The following is a 25,314-nucleotide window of genomic DNA, read 5'->3' on the forward strand; positions in this document are numbered from 1 at the left end:
GTGAGAGCGCTACCGCTTGAGCCACATCCCCAGCCCAAGTATTTCTTAATGATAAAGGAGACCTTATAAAACCCAAGACAATTCTAAGTGATCTTAAAAACAACAGAAGCTTGAATAGCATTGTATAGTTGAAGGTTAATTGCAATAGCCTCCTTCTTCGTTTTCCTGTTCCTAATTTGTTTCATCTCCCACTCCCTACAATTCTGTTCTCTGTATAGAAGCTGGAGTGATGTTTTTAAATTATTTGTTGGTTCTTATCACTTATTTGCCCAAAAAATCTTCAATGATTCCTCATTTCATCTCAGTAAAATCCAGAGTCCTTACAGTGACCTATCGGATTCAGACCCCACAACCTTATATCATTTCTGACTTCCTCCCCAACCTCTCACCTATATGTTTTAGCTACACTAACCTCCTTCCTGTTGCTCATTCACACTCCTTCCCTGTGCTCTTTTCTCTGCCTACCCACTGCCCTAGATAGCCCTATACCTTGCACCCACTTCCCTCAGGTTTTCTCCCGGATGGCATCATCAGACCTCAGGGTCTTCACTGAGTATCCAATTTAAAATTGACTCTCCTTCCACCAGCTCCTGTAGCTTACTCATCTAACTTACTATCTGAACTCTAGGAATGCAGCTTAAATGGCTATCCCATTATGGAAAGGATTTTACCCTTGCCTCATCCCCCTTTTATTTCTAGATTCTAGTATAATGCCTAGAATATTTGTTGAATATGTGAATGAATAAATTTAAAGTGATTGACTTGACAGGTGTTGCTCAGTGGTAGATTGCTGGCCTAGCCCTGCGTTTCATCCCCAGTACCACTGAAAAATGAAAAAAAAGAATCAAAGAGAAGACTGGCCTTCTTCCCTGCCCCTACACTTTTCCCTCCCTTACTCATTTTCTCTTTTCCTTCCTTTATTGCCTCCCTCCCTCCATTCCTCCCCTCCACATGTCCAGATTCTCCCAGGCTTCTTCCATAGCGGCTCTTGCAGTGAATGAGAGGAGAGCCATGCCTTTGTGGAGAGAACAGATTCCAACACACCAGAAACTTAAGTCATTACCCTAGGGGATTAGGGGACTCCCTGGGTCATCATGGCAACTGCCGTTGTCCAGGTTTGTCTCTCAAACCATCCTAGCACATGAAGTGACCTTGGGCTATTACTGACAAGTAGATCCCTTGTATCAGTTGACTTATTTTTCCTAGAAAGCCTGTGAGTGTCTAATGGAACACTGGATGATTAAAAACTACAGACCCAAGGGGCTGGGGATGTGGCTCAAGTGGTAGCGCGCTCGCCCGGCATGCGTGCCGCCTGGGTTCAATCCTCAGCACCACATACAAACAAAGATGTTGTGTCTGCCGAAAACTAAAAAATAAATATTAAAAAAAAATTCAAAAAAAATAAAAAATAAAAGCTACAGACCCTCTGATATGTCCTAGGAGTTGGATTGGGAGGTTTGTTCCAAAATTATTGTAGTAATATCTGACAGATTCTAAAAATCTCTCTTTTTTTAACCTTGTATTTATTTTTATTTTTTTATTGGTGCATTATAATTATATAAACTAGTGAGATTCATTATGATATGTTCATATGCATTTAATTTGGTAAGTTTCATTGCCTAGTACCTCCTTATTCCCTCCTCTCCTCCCTCCCCCTAATCCCCATACTCTATGGTCTTTCTTCCTTCTTTTTTCCTGAAAATTCCTTCTCTGCCTTTTCCCCACTTCTCCCCCCCCCTTTTTTTCTATCTTCCACATGAGAGAAAGCATACAACTCTTGATTTTCTGAGTCTGACTTATTTCACTTAACATCCAGTTCCATCCATTTTCCTGCAAATGATATAATTTCATTCTCCTTTATTGTTGAATAAAACTTCATTTACATATATATGCCACATTTTCTTTATCCATTCATCCACTGATGGATACCTAGACTGATTCTATAACTTGTCTACTGTGAATTGTGCTGCTGTAAACGTGTATGTTCCTATTGCTATAGTATGCTGACTTTAATTCTTTTGGGTAAATGAGGAGTGGCACAGCTGGGTCAAATAGTAGTTCCACTTCTGGTCTTTAGAGGAGCCTCCATACTGATTTCCATTATGGTTACACTATTTACAATACCACTAAGAGTTATTTCCTTCTCCCCCTTATCCACACCAGAATTTATTATTGTTCATAGTCTTGATGGCTGCCATTCTAACCAGAAATGAAATCTCAGTGTAGTTTTGATTTGCATATCCCTAATTGGTAATGATGCTGAACATTTTTTCATATATTTGTTGGTCATTTGTATATCTTCTTTTTGAAAAGTGTCTGTTTAATCCATTTGCTCACTTATTAATTAGGTTATTTGGGGTTTTTTGGGGGGGGATTTATTTTTTGAGTTTTTTATATTATTCTGGATTTTAATCCTCTGCCAGAAGAGTAGCTGGCAAAGATTTTCTCCTATTCTGTAGGGTCTGTCTTCACACTCTTAACTGTTTTCTTTGCTGTGTAGAAGCTTTTTAATTTGATAGTATCCCATTTTAATTCTTGGTTTTATTTCCTGAGCTTTAGACATCCTTAATAAGGAAGTCTATGCCTGTGCCTGTGTGTTGGAGTGTTGGCCTTATGTTTTCTTCTAGCAGTTACAAGATTTCTGGCGATTGATCTACTTTGTATTGACTTTTATGCAGGAAAAAATCACTGTCTTAATGAAGACTTAGGTCGGAGAGTACATAGGGATGGAAAGTATCCTTCAAACCTATTCTTGACACAGGGAAATAGTTCAGCCTCTCTGATGATGATATCTGATAACCTCCTGAAGCTCTCAGGCATACCATTTAAAATGGCTCTTATTTGTTTTCTTTCTTGCTAATTCTGTCCACTGCCTAGGAATTCTTCTAGCATGCTTTGTGTCACCTTAATCCAGCTTGTAGATCTGGATGTAAGAATGGTGGAGAAGAATCCTATTCTGCGCTGTCCCTGATCAATCTGCCTTACCCTTTCTGTAGAGACCACTGCTATTCACTTACTGGTGTGCTGCATGCTTATCATGGACCCACTGTGCCAGGCCCTATTCTAGGAGGTATAGGATGACACATATAATGAGTTAACACATATATTTCAGGCGTTGTGTTAATGGCTTTACAAATATTAGTTAATTTGAGAGAGAGAGACACTATTCTTTTTGTTCTTATTTGAAATGCATCTAAGATGACTCCTGATTACACCTATACTGCCCTTTAGTGTAGTAAAACCTCTCATTTCCTTCAATTGTGTTATAAAATTGCAGTGGATACAGAGGAAAGTGATGTGATGCTGGTGCTTGAAGGAAAGGCAGATTCTTTTTTTGTTAAAGTGCCATTTGCCCCAGTTTTCAAATTGGATTCAGTGAGGGTACTTCTCTCTTGTTTTCTCTTTTCCCTATTAGCTACCAAGGCAAAAGTAATTCCTCATGATAAATGATAAGAGAGGAGGCCAATCCTGAGGCAAAAATATCATGGGTCAAAGGAAGGAACCCGGGCCCTTCTAGCTCCCAGTCCAACTCCTCTGAGTTCCCTTAAGTCTCCACCACACAAGAAGGAATTTGGCCACCCTCCCATTTACCCATCCTTAAGAGCCTCTAGGGATAAGAAAGGGTCCCTAGTTGGGGGCACTGTAGGCCCTAGTCAGACTAATTGGGAACATGGCCTGGGCACTAACTAGCCATGGGACCTTGGGTAAGTGAAATAACTTCTCTAACCCTGTTCTCCTCTGAAGAATGGCTGCAGCCCTGGATAAATGAGCCACAAGGATGACATAGTTCCTACCTTCAGCATCTCAGAGTCACAGATCTCTAATTTTGTATGGAGATAGAAATATGGATAAAATATAAAATAAAGAAATATGGAAATATGGACAAAGAGTAGCCACAGCAGAGAAAGAACACAGGCTTGGAGAGATGCTGAAAATAGCATGCAGGAGATAACTTGGAAAGTTAGGTCTTCAGAGATACAAAAGAAAATTTTGCCTGCATAGAAGTGAACAGTGGTAATTTGGGAAGAAGAAACAGCACACAATGGAATGAGAAGGAAATGTGTTGTGGGATGGGGGAGTGAAGAACAGTTCAGACTGTTGGAGAATTCAGTGTGTTAGGAGAAATAGTGGAACAGCTGGAGATGCTGTCCTTTATAGGATATACTGTGAGATTTGGATTTTAACCTAAGAGCACCCAGGGTTTGTTGAAGGATTTAAGGAGTGACGTGATCAGACCTGTGTTTACATGTAAGATGGATCAGAAGTGTAAAATGCTCCTAATCTTTTGGATACTGCTGCAAAGGGAATGGGTAGGAAGAGTGGTAATCAAGAGATGTTTTAGAGGCAGAGTCAACATGACTTGGTGATCCTGGTACTAAGCATAATAGGAATGAAGGAAGAGCTGAGGGAGACAGAAAAGGTATGCAGGAATGCAAAGTATTCTCGAGTAAATCTCCAGTAGATGATTTTAAAAAACAAAACAAAACAAAAATTTATGCCCTGTGATTATCTTTGGGTTAAGTCTCCATTTGTGGTAGAATAAAAATAGTGTGTATTTATTTATGCTTGTTCATAAACATGTTGATTTAACTCACTTGCTGCTGTGTTTCTCTTTGGAGGGCATATTTACTTGAAAATCCCTTCTTCCTGTCTCCCACAAAACTGCATGAATTCTTAGTTTTGATGGAAATTTTCAGGATGACAAGAATGCTGAGAATGCAGGGTGAATTCAAAATTATTTCCAACTCTTCTTAGTGTTTTCTTTTCTTCAAAAGCCAGAGAAACACAGTGTATCCATCAAAGCCAGCATACATGCTCAAATCTAAGGATGCTCTGATATTCTTAGCCTTTAACTAAGAATAAGTTTTCATCTCCAATTTCTTTGTGTTTTTTTTCTATTGAGAATTGATGGATCTTTTCAGAATGAGTTATTGAACTTCAAATTAAATTCTAAAGCCTTTTCTATAGCCCTTTAATTTTTTTAAAAAAAAACTGCTATCTTTGTTTAGCCAAGAACTCTCCTTAACTAGGAAAATAAAACTATTAAAAAATATCATACACGAATCTCCAAGTATCATTTGAGGAAGCATGCTGAGAAAAACAGAAGTTTCCAGTACTCCAAATTCCTATGCCAGGCACACCAGTGCTGGGAATTCACTTCATCTTGTTCCCTTTGAAAGTATACATGTCCCTAGGATGCTGAATTAAGCATTTTTAGGCAACAAACCTTCACTGTTTCTAGCCCCTTAAGCTCGAAATCTTCCTTTCCAATACAATTGCACACTCTACCAGACCCTATCTCCATAATTATAGTTTTATAATACAGTTGTCCTGCTCCAGAAACGTATGGTCTTCCCTCACCTTCCAGTTAATGTCTGAGAGAGGGAATTATAGGAGATCAAGACTGGAGAAGGCTTTACATTTTTTCCATCTACCTACTTGAAACTTAATTCTTCCTTAAACTAGAAAAACTTTCTAAACAGATGGGGAGATGACTACATTCAGAGAAAGACAGCCTTTGGTTTTAGATTGTAAGAGAGAAGAATATTCTAAATCTTCCTCTGGCTCCCACTTATTAGTCCTAGTTCTTATCCTTTGAATCAAAATATGATATAGCTACCAGAAACAAATTTTGCTTATCCTTGGAACCATTAAAAACACTTTTAGAGCTGGGGTTGTAACTCAGTGATAGAGCATTTGCCTAGCATGTGTAAGGCTCCGGATTTAATCCCCATTACTGGGGGGTGGTGGTGAAACAAGTTTAGTCCTTCTTCTGTCTGATACCAATAGAATTAGTGCTGAGAAGAATCTTGTGTTTTTTGAACGTTTCTTATAAAGCTTAATAGCTCATCATTGCTCCTTGCGTAATCCTGATCCTCTTCTATAGTGGTTCCAGCTTTTATCATCATCTTCCAGCCACTTATGTGTCTCTAAAATTGAGATTCCCAGAACAGAATGAACATTTCAGATGTCTTATGACTGGTATACACCCTTCCTTTTGAAACTGTACCTCTATTGATGCAGCCTGAAGCAAAATTAGTTTCTGGTAGCTATATCATATTTTGATTCAAAATAATTTTTAACATGCATTAGGTTGCATCTACTTCAGAGATTACATCATTGACTTTTTAGATGGTCAATTAATTTATCTTGACAAATATGTATTTTTAGGCTTTATCCATGTCACCTATCAGGATTTTTATGGATCTTGATTCTAGACTACAATGTATTTATTTTGCTTGTTGTTTCATATCCAAATTCTATTTCTTCTTCTAAACTATTGATAAATTACAGAACTGAATAATATCTAGCTCTTTGAATAATTAATTAGCATTCTTTAGGTACAGTTGTCAAACTAGATATGAATGCACATTTACTATCATCTGGGCTACTTTGATCCAGATCATCTACAAGGATATCAGAAAAGAGCTTACCGGAGGTTGTGCTGAGGTCACATTCACTGTGCCTATAGAGGTTCCCTGATACGTAGGTCCAATAACCCAAATCAAAAAAGAAAGTGATATTAGTTGTAATGAACCCATTCAGAGTCAATGATTTTTGAGGGTTCAGAAACCATACCTTTCCATAATCAATACTAATAACGGGCCTGAGATGAGTACCAAGATTACTTTACAAGAAAAACTCAGCTTTTTACATTTGGTATGTGGTTTTCATTTGCCAGATGGTGCCTGACCATTGCCCCATGCTCAAGCTCTGCCCTGTCACCCTAGATAGTTGGTTCCCATGGGGGAAGAAACCAGTTGCCTCAAGTGTTGAGAAAAGCAGGGTACCTAGTAAGCCTTCAGTGAGATATTATAATTTAAATACGTCACAGAAGAATGTGCCTGCCAAATTTACCACAACCTCCCTGATTTTGGCTGTGTTTAGAAACATGAAAGACTCAAGTCCCAGTGGAACAAAGCCAGACATCATATATTTCCAGATGAGTCAGAGCCACTTTTGTTTTATAGGGGGCACCCAGGAAGGCTTTGAGGGGAAAACCCCAATCATGTGGGAAGGTAAGGAACTACAGTGTCTCCTCACCTCCACAGGTGACACCAGCCCTATCCTGAAGTCTTTACCCTATCCTGAGTATTTACCAGTACATCAGGCCAGAGAGGGAATCCCAAGCTGGGAGCCTGTCTATGGTTGGACAAAATTCTGTGATAAGCACACATCACAGCAGGTGGCCTGCCCTTGCACTCATTTCTTGGTGCGTATGACAGAGATGGTAGTGTCTTGAGATGGGGTAGCACCACAGAGCAGGAGAAAATTGGATAGACTCTAGATATTTTTGAAGAGAGAAATGATATGACTTGCAGATGTGGGAGGGTGAGAGAACAGGAGGAATATAGATATGATGTCTACCACGTTTTTAGCATCAGCCTCTTAGAGGTTTTACCACACTGAGATGAGGAAAGATTTGGTAGGAAAGCTGGGAAAACGATAAGAAAATGAACTCCATTATTGAAGTGTTTTTAAGATTGAGACGGCTCTTAAACAACTGTAAGTAGAGATCTAAAGAAGACATTTGGATATAAGAGGCTTTTATGTGAGGAAGAGGCTGGGGTAGAGATATGAATGGTGGGGTCACCCGTATGTTTTTCATATTAAACCAGGGAACTGGATAAGACCAGATATAGTAGTAATGGGCTTTTTTTTTTTTTTTTTTTGTCGACCCTAAGAACTTTACCCATGTGTTTACCTATATGATGTTGTTATCTTGTCCATTCCTAGCTAAACATATAGTGGGCCAAAGAAAATCCTTTCTTAAGGGAGGCTAGTCTTAAGGAATTAAACTTAGAATCTCCTGACAGAACAATTCCAATAGGAAAGGCATGGCTGGTCCCAGCTCTCTCCCACAACCCATGAGGGTTGCTGGTTTGCTTGTGCCCCACCACCAGCTCAGAAAGTGTCATCCTCCAGGCACACTTCCAATGCAATTAATCATGTTAATATCTATAAATAAAGTGCAGTCAACAGTTACTTTAACAGTGCATGCTAATTATTGGTAGAATCCGTCACTGGAAAAGGACATTTTTGCCAATTTTGTCATGTTTGGGGAAAGTATGGGGAATAAATTTTCTTTTTTTGAGAAAATAGGAAGATCAGATCAGTAACAGCTTCCACATTACAGGCGGACCAGGTTTGAACCATCAGTGTGATTATTACAGGTGAGGGTAGAGGGCATTTGAGAGAAACATTGCAACTAGGATTGTATTTGCTAACCAGATAATTTCTTGCTACTGTTCTTTACAAGGTTTTGTTTTTGAAATCGTCTCTGTAAAAATAGGATTTCTCGGTGAGTTGATAATGCTGACAATGGTGATAATGGTGGCAGGGAATAGGTGGGGACTGGGGAGGAGGGAATGAAGATCAGATGTCCCATATCCTGGAGCTCACTGGACATTTGATACAAAGGCTCCACAGAGCTACTGAGAGTATAATACATATCCAAGGACTGCCTCTCCTTCATTTGTGCATCACTTCATTAGTGCAAGAAACATTGACTGAGCCATCCCTACATGTCCACCACTGAGAGAGGTGGATAAATGGGCCTTCTCCTTAAGGAGTTCACAGACTGATGTGGGGAAAGACAGATTTCCTCAATCCTCCTATGATTCCTGTATAGGTCTGAAATAAAAACTGACAGATACATATTAACAGGAGAAAAGATAAATTTATTTAATCAAAGTTTTATATGACACATGACCCTTCAGAAATGAAGATCCAAAAACTCAGGGAAAACTTTATTTGTAAGCTTGTGTTCAATGAAGAATGGACAACACGTAGAAATGTGATTGAACAAAAGGGTCTGACCTAGTGGTGACACCCTGAAGGGGGAATCTCAACAAGGTCAGCTTATTCAGATCTTCTTGGTTTCTCTGTCTGGTGTTTCTTCCTCCTGGAAATAGGGCAGGACCACTTCTGCACTGAGGGTCTTATGGCCTCGTATCAGATAAAAAGGCACCACTTTATCTCCTTTGTTCATCTTATTAGCTATAACTCCTTGTTGTGTTCTTTTAGTTATTTCCTTTGAGTATATGTCTTTAACTGACATAGATTAACTTAAAGTGGTATTATGCCATTTGTACTATATATAATACATGAACCTTGCAACAATTCTGGTCTCCTGTCTTCCAATAAATAATCCCAATAGAATGAAATTTCTCTTTCTCAATATTGATTTTTCAATCCCAGGAATGACTCTAAATGATCCTTCTTGGGGTATACACCCATCCTTCATCCCAGCAAAGCACAGGGGCGTAAGTATTTTGGTTAGCCTGGATTCTTGTAACAGCCCTTCATATCTTCATGGAGTTGGGAAGGAATTCACCAGAAGAGTCCAAGAAGAGGAATACAAAAGTGTACTAGTTAGCTAAAAACTATAGCTATCTTGGCCACTCCAGGCAAACAGATCAAGAAAACATTTACAGGTTGGTAGGTAGTGAATTCATATATGCTTGCCATAAATTCCCAATGCATCTTGCTAACAATTCTGAACTTGACCATACAAAGCTGGAGCAAATGAAGCATTTCTTTGTGTGGCATTTTCCTTCCCCCTTGTGTTCTCCAGGGTACTCAGCTGCCACTGAAACTTCTGCATATCTGATTCCTGTCAAGCTGAAAAAGAAGCCACATACTCCACCACCCCCTTTACATTTGACTTTTATGAGCATTTCAGAAAAAACTTTTGCTAAGAATCTAAGCACATTTATATACATCGGAATTTGGCACCATTGACATTATGGACTAGATAATGGGCTTCCCTCTGCCTTGTAGGATGTTTAAAGTATCCCTGGGCTCTACCTGCTAGATGTCATCACCCTACACAGTTGTGATGATTAAAAATTTCTCCAGTAATGTCAAATGTCCTCTAAGAGAGCAAAATTGCTATTAACCGAGAACCACTTGATTTGGAATGTTTATAAAACATTGAAATCTACAGGTTTCTTAACCCCAATCAGATCAACTATTTGGGAAATATAGTTACCATTAAGTGCCAGTTAACTCCTGTTCCACTGCCCCACAAACCCATGTCTGTTCAAGGGATAGTGACTGTTTTACACTACTGCAGATTCAGCTCCAGGACTCTGAAAAGAGCATGCTCAACCCATGCTTATAACCATGGCACATGTTAAAAGAATAAGTGAAGGGATGGATGGATGGATGGATGGATGGATGGATGGACGGACAGATGGATGGGTGGGTGGATGCACACATGAAAAGAACAAAACTTGGATGACTCTTCACTGTATTACTTTGGGGAAAGGAATGACATTGTGGGCATATGCATGAGAAAAGGAAATATTTTACTGCTTAACTTGAAATTTTTTCTATATTTGAATTTTATTTTTATAATTTAGAAAATTTTAGAAGAGTTCTTTTTAAAGCACTTAGAGATCAAACCAAGCATTTTCTCTTTGATAACAGTTTCTTTAACTTATATTTAAAAGAAAAAAAAGTAGAAATGTGTGCTGTAGCCCCAGTTCACATTCCGAATATAGTACCAAGTATGAAGTTTGATTATTTTTAACTCATAAGCAAATAGCCATATAATATCAATCTTTGTGAATGGGGTCTATTCTGGGAAAGGGATCCAATGTACCTGGTACAGAAGAGATCTGACCTAACATTTTATTATGTGCATCAGCCTTGAGGGCAGGGACTGGACTGAGAATATTTTCATATCCCAAACCTTTATTTTTATTAATGTATTTTTTAAAATTATATATATAACAGCAGAATGCATTTTGATTCATTGTACACAGTTGCAGCACAACTTTACGTTTCTCTGGTTGTACATGAAGTAGCATCACACCATATGTGCAGTCATACATTTACCTAGGGTAATGGTGTCCATCTTATTCACCATCTTCCCTACCCCCATGCACCCTCCTACTCTCCCTACCTATTGCCCAAAGTTCCTCTAAACCTTACAGTGTGTGTGTATGTATAGGAAATATGTCGAAAGAATTGATTATGAAATTTTACAAGCATGATTTTGGTTGCTCTTGTAATTACTTTGTCAAACCAAGATTTTCTGGGCAGGATGAGGTGAGAGGAGAGAGCAACGTGCAGTGGAAAGCCTTCCAAGGGAAGAGTGAAAGTCAAAGGGCAAAGGAATGGGTTAGGGAATAAGGACAAAAAAGGATGATTTGTGGGGACAGCTGTTGCTTCTCTTTCCCATCTGCTACCAGCAGAAAGCTGGGTCAGACTTATCCTCTTCAGATCCTGCTCCCAGGCAGCAGGGAACTCAGCATCACAAGCAGCCATAGCCTGTTGTGTGTGAACCATCACTCTTAGAGAACCCATCCCCCACAACCTCTCCCCAAAGGGAAATGCCCTGCTGCCTGGTCTCTTGAGGTCACCGCTTCAGGAGCCAGGGGAAACTGGTTTGCAAGATGAGGTGCTTGCTTTACATGGGGCAAGTGATGCAGGGAGATGCAGAGCAATCCATCTGCTTTAGTGACTAAATAGATCCCTTTGCTTGCCTCATCCTCCTGTGGAAGCAGTCAAGGCGGGAGGTTGGGTGAGGTGACCTTCCAGAACTGAATCTGTGCTTCTAAAAATAGAAGCCTCCTTGGAGAATCTAGAAGGGGAAGGGAGACTGTGGATGTTGAGGGCAAGAACCTGACTCCCCAGAGCATTGTCAGTATGAAATTGTATTAATTAGACACAGACACCCAGCTTCATAACCTCAGGTATCTCTCAGAAATTGAAACTAAATGAACTGGCTTTTTTTTTTCTATTCTTCTCTCTCTCTCTCTCTCTCTCTCTCTCTCTCTCTCTCTCAGCTCAAAAAGGAGAAAGAGGCTCATGTCTTCTGACCTATTTGAATGGCTGCACATCACACAAAAAGATGTCTTCCCTGGAAGAGGAAATGGGGGCTCCTTATAGAAACACCAGAGAAGGGAATAGCTGTGGCAAAGGGGGACCTTGGGGACAGGCAGCAGGGCACCCAGGGGTCTGGGGCTCTGCCCTTCTCTTTCTTCATGGAAACTACAGGATGAAGCAAGTGTCCAGAGCCATGATGTGTGGGGTCATGGGCCACTACTCTCACACTTATGCAGTGCTCTTGTCCAGAACTATGTGAAGAGATAGAAGATTTCTGGGTATGGAGTCCTGCACAGGTCACATGTGACTAGGTTGTGTGCAGAGTTCTGAGAGTGGGGACTTGCAGGAGGGTTGTGGTTGGACAGAGGATATGGGGATACTGTGGCTAACTTGAGAGCACTGTGTAGAGGACCTTGTGGGCTGTGTGCAGACCTCTTTGAAACCCTTTGCAGTGCATTGTGGGACTGTGCACACAGAGCCTGGACTGGGGTGGCTGTGCACCACTGTGGGGCATCTCTGTGTAGCTTTGTGTGGGGAGCTCTATGTGGACTGTGATAGGGATGTGAGTAGAGTCACATGGGGGAGCGCCATGGAAGATTGTTAAGGCTATGGAGTTCTGCACTGGAGGTTGTGTTTGGGCTACAGGGACCCTTGGAGGCTGTGCAGGGCTGTGTGTGGTTAGATAAATGGTGGTAGAAGTCCTGGACAGCCTCTGCAGCTTTGCCATCTAAAGGTGTGCTGTGCTTCCTTAGGAAGAGAAGCTCCTAGAGTGCAAGGGTATATTCTTCTCTATGTGACTGACAGGAGAGGAAGAGACACCAGTGACTCTTCATGACTGAGCAAAAGGTGCAGCATGGTCCCTTCCAGTGCCCTGCCACTGAGCCTCATGCACACCTGGATGAAAACATTTTCTAATGCTTCACTCTGCTTTCTCAACAGGACAATGTGGATCTTGGAGAGCTGATGTTTTCCCTCTGTTATCTTCCCACGGCTGGCAGGCTGACCATTACCATTATAAAAGCAAGAAATTTAAAGGCAATGGACATAACAGGAGCATCAGGTGGGACATCATCAATTCAGTCTGACTGGTTCTAATGTAGTGTCTTATATAGTTTCTAATATAGTAATAAAGCACATTGACCCTTGTTAGAGTCTGTAAACAAGTCAGGATGGTGCCTGGTATTTTGCCAGGGGGAGTGGTTAATGTTAACGTCTGTAAACAAGTCTGGATGGCGCCTGGCAAAATGCCAGAGGGAGTGGTTTGTGAAGTAACGCCATCGAGCCATTAAATGTGGAGATTCCTGATTGGTTGACTGCTGTATCTAGTTTATGTTAATTAGATAAGCCGTGTGAAATGTATAAATATCCCTCCGGTCCTACAATAAATGGCTTCCATTCCTGCTGTATCAATCTACACAAGTTGTTCGTCACACCCCCCGCCCCCCCGTTATTTTGCTGCAGCTGGACTGCGGCAGACCCTGGAACCAAACTGCATAGATTGAATCAGAGAGCCACCACCTTAAGAGCTGTGTGACTTTGGGCAAGTCATGTAACCTCTCCGGGGTTCAGATTCCCATCTGTAAAATAGAGTAATAATAGTATCTGGCTCATTGAGTTGTGAGATTAAATGAGTTAATACATAAAAAATTCATAAAACCAGTATTTGGTTTATATTAAATGCTACATAATTTTAGTTGTCAGTAATATTATTTTTCTCTCAGACTTCTCAATCACCATGTAAACTGGATCTGTGGTTCGTCCATCTTTATAGAGCCTATCTAATTGGTCTTTTTCCTCAGATATAACCATCCCAGGCTTATTAAAGATCGCAGATAATTCCATTTCCTTATAAAAGTGAACATAACAGTTTGGGTTTTCCAATGAATAAAGGGCACAATGGCTCACAATCACTGAAATCAAAGAACACAAGATACAATATATTTTGTGTCCTATATGTCAGTGTTTTTCTAAGGGAGGGAAAAAACCTTGGCCTGTCTGTCCTCTAAGTCCCTCCTAGAATGGGTCAGGAGTCAGGAAAGCACATGGCTACGCAGGTAAAGAAAGATGGAGAACCTGCCATTGAGCAGGAGTATAGTGTAAGGTACCGGTGAGACCAGCTGTGTGATGCAGGTTTCAGCTCATCACCGGCCCCCATCAGCGGTGCACCACAGGAAGCCCGTGTTCCTTTCTCCCTGGAGGATGGACTGCTTCTCCCCTTGAAATCTGACGAGAGGAGGTGCCCTGTACCCCAGGAGATCCACCCCCAGGTGCTCTTTCTCCATGTCTAGGGATTCAGAAATTTTAGAAATCCAGGAATTCCCTTTCTTAAAGCGCTGATCTTTAGGAAAAGATTCCCTGAGGTGGCTCAAAGTTGGAGGTCTGAGGCCTGTTTCCCACTCCTTGGAAGTGTCTGTATTTCTCTTTCTATCACAGACAGGCTGGTCTTAAATTCTAGCTGGAATGTTTTCTAATTTGGTAACAGATGTTTCACACTATTTTTAAATTTCACACATTTTGAGGAGACAGTGTCCTGTGCTTTTTTCTTGAATGAATGACTTAATTATCCTAACTAGTCACCTCCCAGATAGCACGTTAATTAAAATCCTCAAAACTCCAGTCCAGAGGCAGGTAAAGGAGTTCTGTGTACCATTGTCCATGCAAACCCACCATCTACGTTAACCCTCACATTTCCCCTGCTTCTCATGGTCTATACAGATCCCTATGTGAAAGTGTCACTGATGTGTGATGGCAGGAGACTGAAGAAGAGGAAAACATCCACCAAGAGGAACACGCTGAATCCTGTTTACAACGAAGCCATAGTCTTTGATGTCCCTCCTGAGAACATTGACCAAATCCATTTGTCCATAGCAGTCATGGATTATGACCGGTGAGAGCCCTGTCTCAGTGCAAGTCTGTCGTGCCCTGGGCAGCGAGAACAGAAGGGAATGGGCATGGATTCTTAGCTAGTATCCCAGGCTGCAGGAAATGCCTGAACGAGTAGCACGTAGAAGGAAGACTGACAAGGAATCACCAGTTTCCAAACCATTCTGTAGAGTCAGATTACCACTGGGCCTCAATTCTTCCATTCTTCCCTCCCACTTTCTTACATCTTTCTCCTCCTTCATTCTCCCCACACCTCCATCTCTTCCCTTTTTCATGTTTGCACACCTCCCAGAATCTGGGCTTAAAGAAGTGCCCCAGGAGTCATATCTTCTGTTGGGCAATCCTGATTACCTTTAGGGAAAAGATTAACTCAAAACAGCAGAATGATTACTGTAGCCAGACCATCAACATTTCTAAATACATAACTTCAATCTTTTTTTTTTGTTGTTCTTGCAGCATGTTTAATAAAGATCATTTCCATCCACTTAAGTCTGAAAGCAAACACAGAAATGTTCTCTTGAAAATGCTAGAATCAGTATGGATGACAGGGTACATTAAAATGCATAAGATGCTAGACTTTTTAATTAATACAGCACAGAAGAGATATTTATAGCCTGCATTGTAGCCAATTGTGTATTTAAAGGACAGATTTGAAAAACAGTCATTTTAATATGCAAAGGAAGTACCAACAGGGAATTATACATGTTAAACCAGTCATTAGACTGAAATGCAAAGTCTCTTTTTAATTAGAAACCTCCCACGTGGTCTGGGCACAATTATAAAAGAAAAAAATCATTCTGACTTCTAATATAATCTTACAAATATTATTTGTAGCCAAAAATTTTCCCACCTACCTCCGAAATGTCAGCAAGGCAACACCAGTGACCTGAACACTGTCTTCAGCAGATGCTTGTATGATGCATGACCGTCTTCCAGTCCGCCTGTCTGTGGCTGTGACAGACCTCATCCCATCTCCTATGGGCAACACACAACGCCATTAGTGTCAGACCCCAGGAGAGGGTGTTGACCACCAACTGTGGAAGCCTAGGCCAACACTTTTTAAGCTATTGTCAAATTTCCTGCATCAACAAATTTGATTATGTGATCTCTGCCTCAATTTAATTATCAGTAAACTCATTAATCTGGTCTGGAAAAATCCATGACAGAATCCATGGAGTTTCTACATGCATCTGATTTTAATGATTATAGACTTGAGTATCCTTTATACTATCTCCCTTTCTTTCTATTCTCTTTACCACCCACACACAAATAGGAGAAAATTACTCCTCTTTGCAGGAAGGAAAAAGGAAGGGAGTACTGGGGACTGAACTAAGGGGTACTCGAATACTGAGCCATATCCCCAGCCCTATTTTGTATTTTATTTAGAGACAGGATCCCACTGAGTTGTATAATGCCTCATGTTTGCTGAGGCTGGCTTTGAACTCGCCATCCTCCTGCTTCAGCTTCCCAAGCCACTGGGATTACAAGTATGAGCCCTGCACCTGACGCAAAGGATTTTTTATTAAAAAAAAAAAATTACTAAGGAAAAAACAAATTGGCCCAAGACAGAGACCCATCCAGGGAGTTTTATTTGTACAGTTGAGAAATCAAGTTGGGTCAAAGAACCAAAAATTGGATTTAGAGGGAAAGAGAGAACAGCATAAGATGATATCCATGTTCTCTTAACAAAATGGGGAGCAAGAAGACCCAGGTTCCTCCTCCACTCTGCTCCATTTGTGGGCTCCAGACCAGTGGCTGTGACCCAGAGCTGCTCACTCACCCATCCTGAGTAGCCTCTTGTGGTGATTTGAATGGCCATTATTGTAAAAAAATAAAAAATAAATAAACTTCCTTCAAAGGATTCCCTCTTCATTTTATGGATTTGGGGACCAATGTAGTTCCAGAACCAGAGATGGCATTCTAAGCATGCATCAGAAGTTCTTTGAACACAGAGTTCTCGGGAATAAGCTAAGCCATTCAGTGTTAGGAAAGCTGGGGTACAACATTGAATCCCAAGTCCTGTTGGCTGTTAAGCTTGGCCTATTGTTTTAGATTAGGCAATAATATAAAAATACCATTTCCCCATTCCTGCCATCAATTTAGTTGAGTAACTGATGCTCTTATATACCAAAATATTAAGAAAAAACTATTGTGGGCCATTTTCACAGTGTAGGTCACAATGAGATCATTGGCGTGTGTCAAGTTGGCAACGAGGCTGAGAGGCTGGGCAGAGACCACTGGAGTGAAATGCTGTCATATCCTCGGAAGCCCATTGCACATTGGCATTCCCTGGTGGAGGTAAGATCTAACCCTGCATGCTCCACTTTGCAAAAGGGTAAGTACTTTGCTGTCAAAAATGCAAGAACTGACCAGTCCTGAGAGCACCAGGATCTAGTCACAGATGGGTTTCCCTGGTGTCATTGGGACTTGCATTCAATACAAGTTTCAGTCTGTGCCCCCACCAATCTAGTAGGTTTTGAATATTGATCAGGAGTCATTTCTCACTTTGTCTTTTTAAAAGATCAAGTTCTCTGATTCACATTATGGTTTTGGGTGCCACCTTGATCTTTTGGAGGGCCTGTGCAGGATCTGGATAAGTGCACGGTCTTAGTCCATCATGGGTTGTCTTGAACCTGACTTCTTGAAGAACTTGACTGGGAGAGAGGAGGCCTGGATTTTAGAACTGTTGTTCTGGGTAAATCAGTTAGAATCAGGTTCAACAGCATGTAATAAAAACAACAAACCACAAGTCAACAACAGGTGAAATGGAAATGTCTTTCTTTCTTGTATATAAAAGATGTAGAGGAAGGCAAGGTAGGGTACTCCATGATCAACAGACACCTGGACTTTGTCATTCTGCTTTTCGGTCCCATTGTAGTTTTGTACCTAGAATTCACCCTGTTGTATAACATGGCTGCTAAACTCCAATTATCTATCACACATCTTCTAGGCTATAAAAAGGTGCAAGAGTCAAGAGAACACACATTCCTTTTTTAAGGATTCTCTTTGAGATCTCATGCATCACTGCTACTTATGCTTAAATTAGTCACAGAACTTTGGATGTTTCTAGTTGCAGGGAAGTTAGAAATATATTCTTTTTGCTCAACTGTGGCAACATGCTCAACTAGAAAACAGGGCTATGTCTGCAGAGAAGAGGAGGGTAGGATACTGAAGGCGACTGGCCATCATTCTGCCACTCTCTCCTCATTCACTACTCCCTCCCCCATCTCTTTTCATTCATTCTTATCCTATTGGTCTTTGCCTATCGATGCATTCATTTTCTAACTGGTTCCCTCAAAAATAATTCACATTCACTAAGTAACATTTCTAAAGGTCAAATGCCATGCATGTAGGTACAGAAAATACACATGTAAATAAGAAGTCATCTATTATAGAACTTACAGATAATAAGAGACAGAAGAAGATGATGCATGATTATTAACATGAACATCATAAGCATTATCATCCATATAAAGTGCTACAAGAGCACAAAGGAGAGAGTTGTTTGTTGTACTTAGAGGAGATTGTTCATAAAGCCTTTCTACTTTCTGCTCCCAGTAAGTGAAGAGGACAGAACCCCTGGGAATGGGATCGCCAGGAAGTGGGCAGAAGCTATTTATGTGGGTGCAGGGGTTCCAGGCAGAGAACTGTGCTCTCCCAGTGCAGGCAGCTGTTCTCTACCTAATCATCCTGAGAGACCAAGACCAGAGCCTCACACTGTATGGGCTCCATTGCCTTTGACAGTCATGTGAGTCTAGCTGAAGTAATCATGCAGGGTAGTGGCGGAGAGGTAAGAGGCTCCCAACTCAGGTCTTCGAACAAAAGGACACTTCCTTAGTTGAAATGGTGCAGGACGGAAACTCCAAGCATCAGGGCCTCTGGGTGAATTCAAGGAGAGCCTAGGTCCCCCTAATTTGCAGGTCCCCTAAGACATCACTGCCCTTGGGCCATAGAAGCCAAGATTCTCTCTTTCCTGGACTCAAAATTAATCCCTCAGGGAGACCCAAAGGACCTATGAATCTCTTGAAAAGTATCTGGGGGGCTGACCCTGACTGAACCATATATCACTTCTTCCTCTCCTGGTAGAATTCTCAAAGGAGTCTATCTGTGGCTCATTAAATTGTCCGAGCCTGCCACTAGCAGTGGCAGACCAGTTGTCATAGACTTCCTGCATCCTTAGACGGCATTGTTGACTTTAATTCTGATTTGTTATCAGAAATGCCAAAGCTCTGTGACAGGAAATGGAAAAGAGTAAGGATGAGGGTGATGAAGGGCTGAGGGAAATGAGCTCTGATTCTTGCACAGGCAGTGATCTTGACAGGGGAGTAACCCTGGTGTGTATGGGGAGTGGTTTACACACCCAGCCCTGAACAGCAGCAGGTGTTATGCAAAGAGGGTGGTGGAAAGCAGGCCTTGGAGGCCTCCCTGTTGAGGAAGAAGTGCTGTAAGACTTGGTCACCTGGGAGATATCCCTTAAACTTTGAACGCTTAGCTTTTTTGCAAGTCCCTGTTATGTAAGTGAGAAAGAAATGTCTTTAGGGTTAAACCACTGAAACTTGGGAGTTATCTGTAGAACAGCTGGAATTCCTTCAGCTAATACAATGGCCATTTCTCAACTGTTGCAACAGAACTAAGGAAATGGAATGCCCACACCCCTGATATGAAGGGCAAACCAAGGGAGGCTGCTTCTTCCCTGTTGCTTCCTGTCTCTTTGAAGTATGCCTTGGACTCCAGATCCATCCCGAGAGGGGAAGTGATGCTTTCCCTTTTAAAAATAAACATGTCACTGGCAGAATTAGGGCAATGGTACCAGATGAGATGAAAAGCAGTCCTGGGAAGTGGTCCATGCTCTGTAGGCCTCCACTCTTACAGGGCTGTAGGCAGAGGCTTGGAAACACACACACTGGAGTCAGATGGACCTAGATTCACATTGCTGTGCTACCACCTGCGTGTTGTATGTTTTCTCATCTCAGAGGCCATAACAGAACCTGTCTCCTAAGGGTGGTTGTGAGAATTAGACGATCTAATCTATGTGAGAGGCAGCACTGTGGCTGGCTTATGGCAAATGCTCAGTAGAGTGCTCACTTATAATCATTATACATGCCCCACATTCTGACTGGGTGCTGTGTGTCCTCATGGAACTGTGTCACACAAGGGAAAGTCACCCATAGCATTTGCCATGGAGAACAGGAGCAAGGCCTGCACTCCACTGAGCTGTCATCTCAGATTGGGGTGGGAGGGGAGCTGACTCAGGACTTGGCTGGACATAGATGCCCAGATTTAAGTTCTATCCCTTTTCCTATTTTCCTTGGCTATAAAGATAAGTTGTTATTTTACTCTCTTAAATTTCTGCTTTAAAAAAGAAACAGCGCTAAATCCCAGTCTTCTTGACAAGTGTGTGCGTTTGTGTGTACACATAAGTATACATATATGAAAGGTGAGGGAGCAGGTTAGCACTGAACCCTGAACCCTGCAGAGATCTGGCAGCCTGCTTGGGCTGCATCCAACACACCCTGACCTTGTCAGGGCAGGTGGCAGATGGAGTCTTCAAAGCCAGTGAGTTCAAAAATCCTTTTCTGTCTCAGGGATTCTGGATGGCTCCACTGCATACTCAAAGGTCAGCCAACACTGCTGCCTTTACTCTCCATGATGTCAAAAGGCTGGGGAGCTGTGTAAATTCCTCCCGAGCAGGCCTCTGGGCACTCAGGGATAGGAAAGTCCTCTCCATTGAGGGCCAAAGGAGATGACAGAGCACTAGAGGCCATTACCACAGCTCCTGCCTCTATATAGCTGTAACAAGATGGTATTGGCCTGGCCATGTGATAGCACCTTTCCTATCCTCCTGAATGTCAAGCTGAATTACGTCATGAACTTTGGGAAGAACAATAGGAAATGGTTGCAGGTTTCCTTGCTTCCTGTGTAGTTCTGGGTAATTTCTGTACTCTTGAGGAGTAGGCTTGTTTTGATGGGAATACCAGACACAGACACCATTTGGTTAAATCAAATTTTAGTTTTCTGAGAGAATGAAGAAAAGAGTGTCAAATCATATATAGTAAAGATCAGCCCCATTATTCTAATTGACAGAGGTGCAAGATTCTAACTCCGAAAGTCCTATTTAAGGGATGCTTAAGTATAGATCAGTCTTCCTCTCTTTTAAGCCCAGCCTTTGTACATATATGTGTATCAAGCTAAAATGATTCTGGACTAGTCTGGCTGTCTGACCTCCTGACTGAGTCTGCTGCCCATCATTATTTGATTTCTACACAACTATCTGCAATTATGGTACCATATACTCTGAAATGAATAGAGTCCTCATTTATTACTCTCAGCATCATTAACCCATTAAGTTCCAAGTTTTCAATTCTGTGAACATAATAATTATTTTTTTTCTTCTTTTTTCTGGTACCAGAGATTGAACCCAGGGATGCTCTACCATTGAGCCACATTGCCAGCCCTTTCCATTTTTTATTCTGAGACAGGGTCTCTCTAAGTTGCTGAGAGCCTCTCTGCTGAGGATGGTCTTGAACTTGCAATCCTCCTGCCTCAGCCTCCTGAGTGTTCTCCACCATGCCTGGCTAGTAATTATTTCAAAGTTCCTATAAATGGTATATTTGTTGCTCAATTTAAGTTTTTAATAGGTGTTCTACATCTGGGACAATGACACTAAATAGGTTAATATGTGAAAATAGAGTTTTAGGCTTAAAGCAAATGTCAATTACCCAGACTTGTCTTGAAGTTATACTAGCAGCCCCTTTCAACCATCTCTAGATATTATCTATTGAGTGCTCAGCAGAGCCTACCTGAAGTCTTCAAGGTTCCCAGGAGAAAGCATCTGATTGCCTAGGTTGGATCATGGAGATATGACCTGGTACCCATTCCAACAGAAGTTTGGAGAGTAGACTTCTTGAGAAGAGTCCAGGAAGAACAAGGGAAGTTGACTACAGTAAACACGACTGCTCCCAAAAAAATTTGAAGTGAGATAGTGAAAGACTTAAGCCTTTGGGCAAGTTATTAATTCACAACAGATTTAGGAAATAAGATCACTTCTTCAGGAAGGATGTGGGTAGAAAGGACACAAGAGCTGTGGGAACCTTGGCCTGTACAGATACATGGTATTTTCTACCTGTTCCTGTAGCCCATGTTGGCCCGGGGCCACATTTGCCTTCAGCTTCCCCTTCAGTCTATCTGACTTTGGGGTTTCAGGCCTGAGATGAAGCCAGAATCTCTCCTCCTCATCTCTGTCTCTTCTTCAAAGGCTTTCTACTTCCTCTTCCTATCCTTTCTACCATAGCATGATTTCTTACTACCTATGATTTATGTTCAGGACTGCAAGGTTTCCTTTCAACATGTAAAGGAAATGTTCAGAACTTAGAAGTGCCTTTTCTCCTAACAAGCCTTGGATTTAAGACTGTTATTTCATGAAGACTAACTGATGCTAGCTGGTTGTCCACCTTCTGTTATCTACCTTCAGCTTGCAAAAATACAAGGTATTGAGGCAATGCATTGGACAACATGATTTATCGACAGTAAAAATGCCATCCCTATTACGTAGATATTGAATTAATATTTGATGAATAAATGAAAAAATAAACAAATGAGGTACAGAATGGAACAAATTGTGTTTCTTTAATCCTGAAGTTACAAACTCCCCCATTCAATGGAATTCAAAGTAGAAATCAGTTCTAGGCAAGTTATAAAAGAATAAATTTGCAATAGGCTGCTCAATGGAGATGGCTGGAGTTAAGCTCCAAGTTTTGATCACCTTTCTTCATTTAGAAGTAATTGAGCAGAGGTTATTTACTCCCTTGGTTTCCATGAATTCCCATCTGATGACATTCGCATTGCATTTTGAGTATAATTTGAGAACTAGTAAAACACAACCCCCCCTTAAGCTGATATGGGTGGTCAGGTTCTGGGGTACTCCAGTATCTCCTTTCTGAAGAGAGAAGAAGCACTCAGAGAAGCACACAGTGTTCCCGTGTTGAATAGCAGACTGCTGTACCCAAGTGAGAACTGGTCGAGGATGACAAGGGTGCAAGCATCCCTCAAGCGAGCTGTTCTCACCAGGGAAGCACTCTTCTTTTAATGCCTTGCTCTACCCATCTGTGAAAATAAAGAGGAAAATGAAGGGAAATTGGGAAGTGGTGTAACATAAAGGACTCATTCTTGGGTTTTTGTTTTTTACCAAAAGATGAACTATTTTTGATGGTGGAATTTAGCAAGTCAGTGTCCAAAAACACTCGTAGAGTCACTGAATCATAATTGATTGAAAAGAACATAAAAATGTGCTACGTATTCTGGATCTGAAAATATTAACAAGCCTGATAGAATCTATGCCTGTTGACATAAGTGACCAGGACACCATTTGGACAAGCAGGCACGATTAGTATTAATGGGTCTTTGTTACTAGCTGCTGGAGGTTGGCAAGCAAATCCAAGACCACTCAAACTTTCCCAAGCAAATCTTCTTTCATGTATTGAATTATCTGTAGGGGAAATAAAAAAACAGAAGGATGCTAAGTATTGTCTCATCTTTAGGTATGATACAAAACCAGTGACTTTCCCAAAGGTCTGTAGAGAAGAGAGTAATCATACAAAATATGGGAGTGCTCAAGGTAAACACTAGAGGTATAAAAGATAATGACAATGTGGTGGAAAATAACATTTCTGCTTGAACAGAAAGTCAAGTGCATCTTGACTCTCCTCTCATTCATAAATGGCCTTGCTGCAGAAGTCTCTTCCCTGGAAGGCCACACTTGAATAGTTATTAAATAGAAAGGTGGATGACAATGGGCTTGAGCTTCAGCTTTCCCCATCTCTAAGAACAGCGTTCATAGGTGAGTGTGACATGATGGGATGGGCCATTTCTTCTCCCACAGATTAAATGAATCAGAATAGTTTATGCCACTCAGAGAACCATACTAGCTCCCGGTAGTTTGGGGAGAGGAGGACTGTGTCCTGTCTGAGGAGGTACCCTGAGGCAAAGGTGGAGCATCCTGGCCGGAGGACATCAAGGAAGACCGCTGCTCCTGACAACAAGTCTTTCAGGAGATGGTCCTGTCAAATGCTGCCTCTCACACATCACCATCCAACCTGCAAATCCAACAAAGCTGTGTATGTTGCTTTCCCTGGTAGTAGAAGGGAAAATGCAGGGTTTTTGAAGTCTGGTTTAGGGTGAGTCTTTTAGTGTAGCATGGGGTGAGGGAAGCTAGTTTAGGATTGGGGGAAGGATTGTGACAGTTTTGATGGACATAACAAGGTGAGGATTTCAAGCCCCGGGGTTCAAAGCCTTGGGGTACATACTATCTCTGAATGCTTTCTAAGAAACAGTGGTGGCCTTTTGGGAAGCCCAGGAATGAAAATGTTACTTGCAACTTTCATTTTTCTCTGCAAGACTCTGTGGGAACAGTAAAGTTATGTTAATGAAGACGATAACAATAGAATGGTAAAGTCAAGTTAATGTACAGTCTTTACTTTGTGGATGGTAAACTGTGTTGTGGTACGATTTTAGTTCTCACACTCTAAGAACAAAAAACACTGGAGAGCTGGCAAAGGATTCTGCCCAGTTCTGTGGGTATTTGTACCCTGGCAGCATGAACATTTATTGGTTGCCTCTCCAGCATTAAGCCTCCTTTCTGATGGCTCTGATTTCTCACTGATGACTCCCTAGAGCCTGGTTCCAATCTCAGCTCCAGGAGTGGCACAAGTGACTTTAGGAATTAATAATGTCGAAGTGAATTCTACCAGAGAGTATTATAAAACAGATGGTGTGAATGCTAGGACAAAGATGCTGTCTCTTTCTTGTTGGACATAAACAAAGAACTGCATGCCCAAGGAGCAGCTGTGGCTTCTCTGGACTTCTATAGAGGAGCCAGACTTAGAAGTCAACCCCATGGGTGGCTGAATAGAGAGAGAATAACAATCCACAATTTTAGTCATACACTTTGAGCTGCTGGATCTAGCCTATCCTGAATGTAGTATAATCTCTGGCCCTTATGAATATATCATTCATAAATTCCCTTTGTTGTGTGAGCAACATTAGATGGTATTTCTTGCTTAGAACAGAAAACCTCTTATCTGAGACACAGATGAACTCCTACCCTTAGAGTGAAGGGGACCTATCCCACAGCTGCCATAAGACTGACTATTCTGTATTCCTTTCTGTGATATATCCCAGTACCTAACAAAATGTATGGCATGTAGTAGACCTTCAGCAAAGTTTTCCTAATGAAACCAATGATTGATGTTTGGTTAATTAGCTCATGTGTTGAAACCTTCATGACCAAAAGAGAGACACTCTACTCTCCATGATATATAAATACTGTTTGTAGCTAAGGAGGAATTTTTTTTCTTTTGTATTTATATGTTACTTTACAAGAGGAATTTGAGTCCTAGGTGGATTGAAGGGTCTATGGGAAGCTCTCCATGTGTGATGGCTCCCTTGGATTGAAAGGTATAGATCCTCAGCAGTGAACATTGGTTATCTCCTGTCTCTTTCCCATCAGTGTCTCTCATGAGGGACTTAAATTCACTTGTTTAAAATGAAAATGGAAATCTATACTTTTTAAGCAATATTTTAGCAACTTTCTTTTAT

The 25,314-nt window shown here is 41.3% G+C and overlaps 1 protein-coding gene across 1 annotated transcript in view; it reads left to right on the top strand.

Moving 5' to 3' along the window:
• Positions 1-25,314, top strand: part of Syt9 (synaptotagmin 9) — a 173,631-nt gene that overhangs the window by 108,572 nt on the left and 39,745 nt on the right. Inside the window, exons 4-6 of the mRNA XM_077108490.1 lie at positions 12,778-12,898; positions 14,554-14,725; positions 16,890-17,019. Coding sequence (XP_076964605.1) covers positions 12,778-12,898; positions 14,554-14,725; positions 16,890-17,019 — 423 coding nt within the window. The remainder of the gene's footprint in view (positions 1-12,777; positions 12,899-14,553; positions 14,726-16,889; positions 17,020-25,314) is intronic.

This window comes from Callospermophilus lateralis, chromosome 2 (assembly GCF_048772815.1).
Source record: "Callospermophilus lateralis isolate mCalLat2 chromosome 2, mCalLat2.hap1, whole genome shotgun sequence".
Taxonomy (NCBI): Eukaryota; Metazoa; Chordata; class Mammalia; order Rodentia; family Sciuridae; genus Callospermophilus; species Callospermophilus lateralis.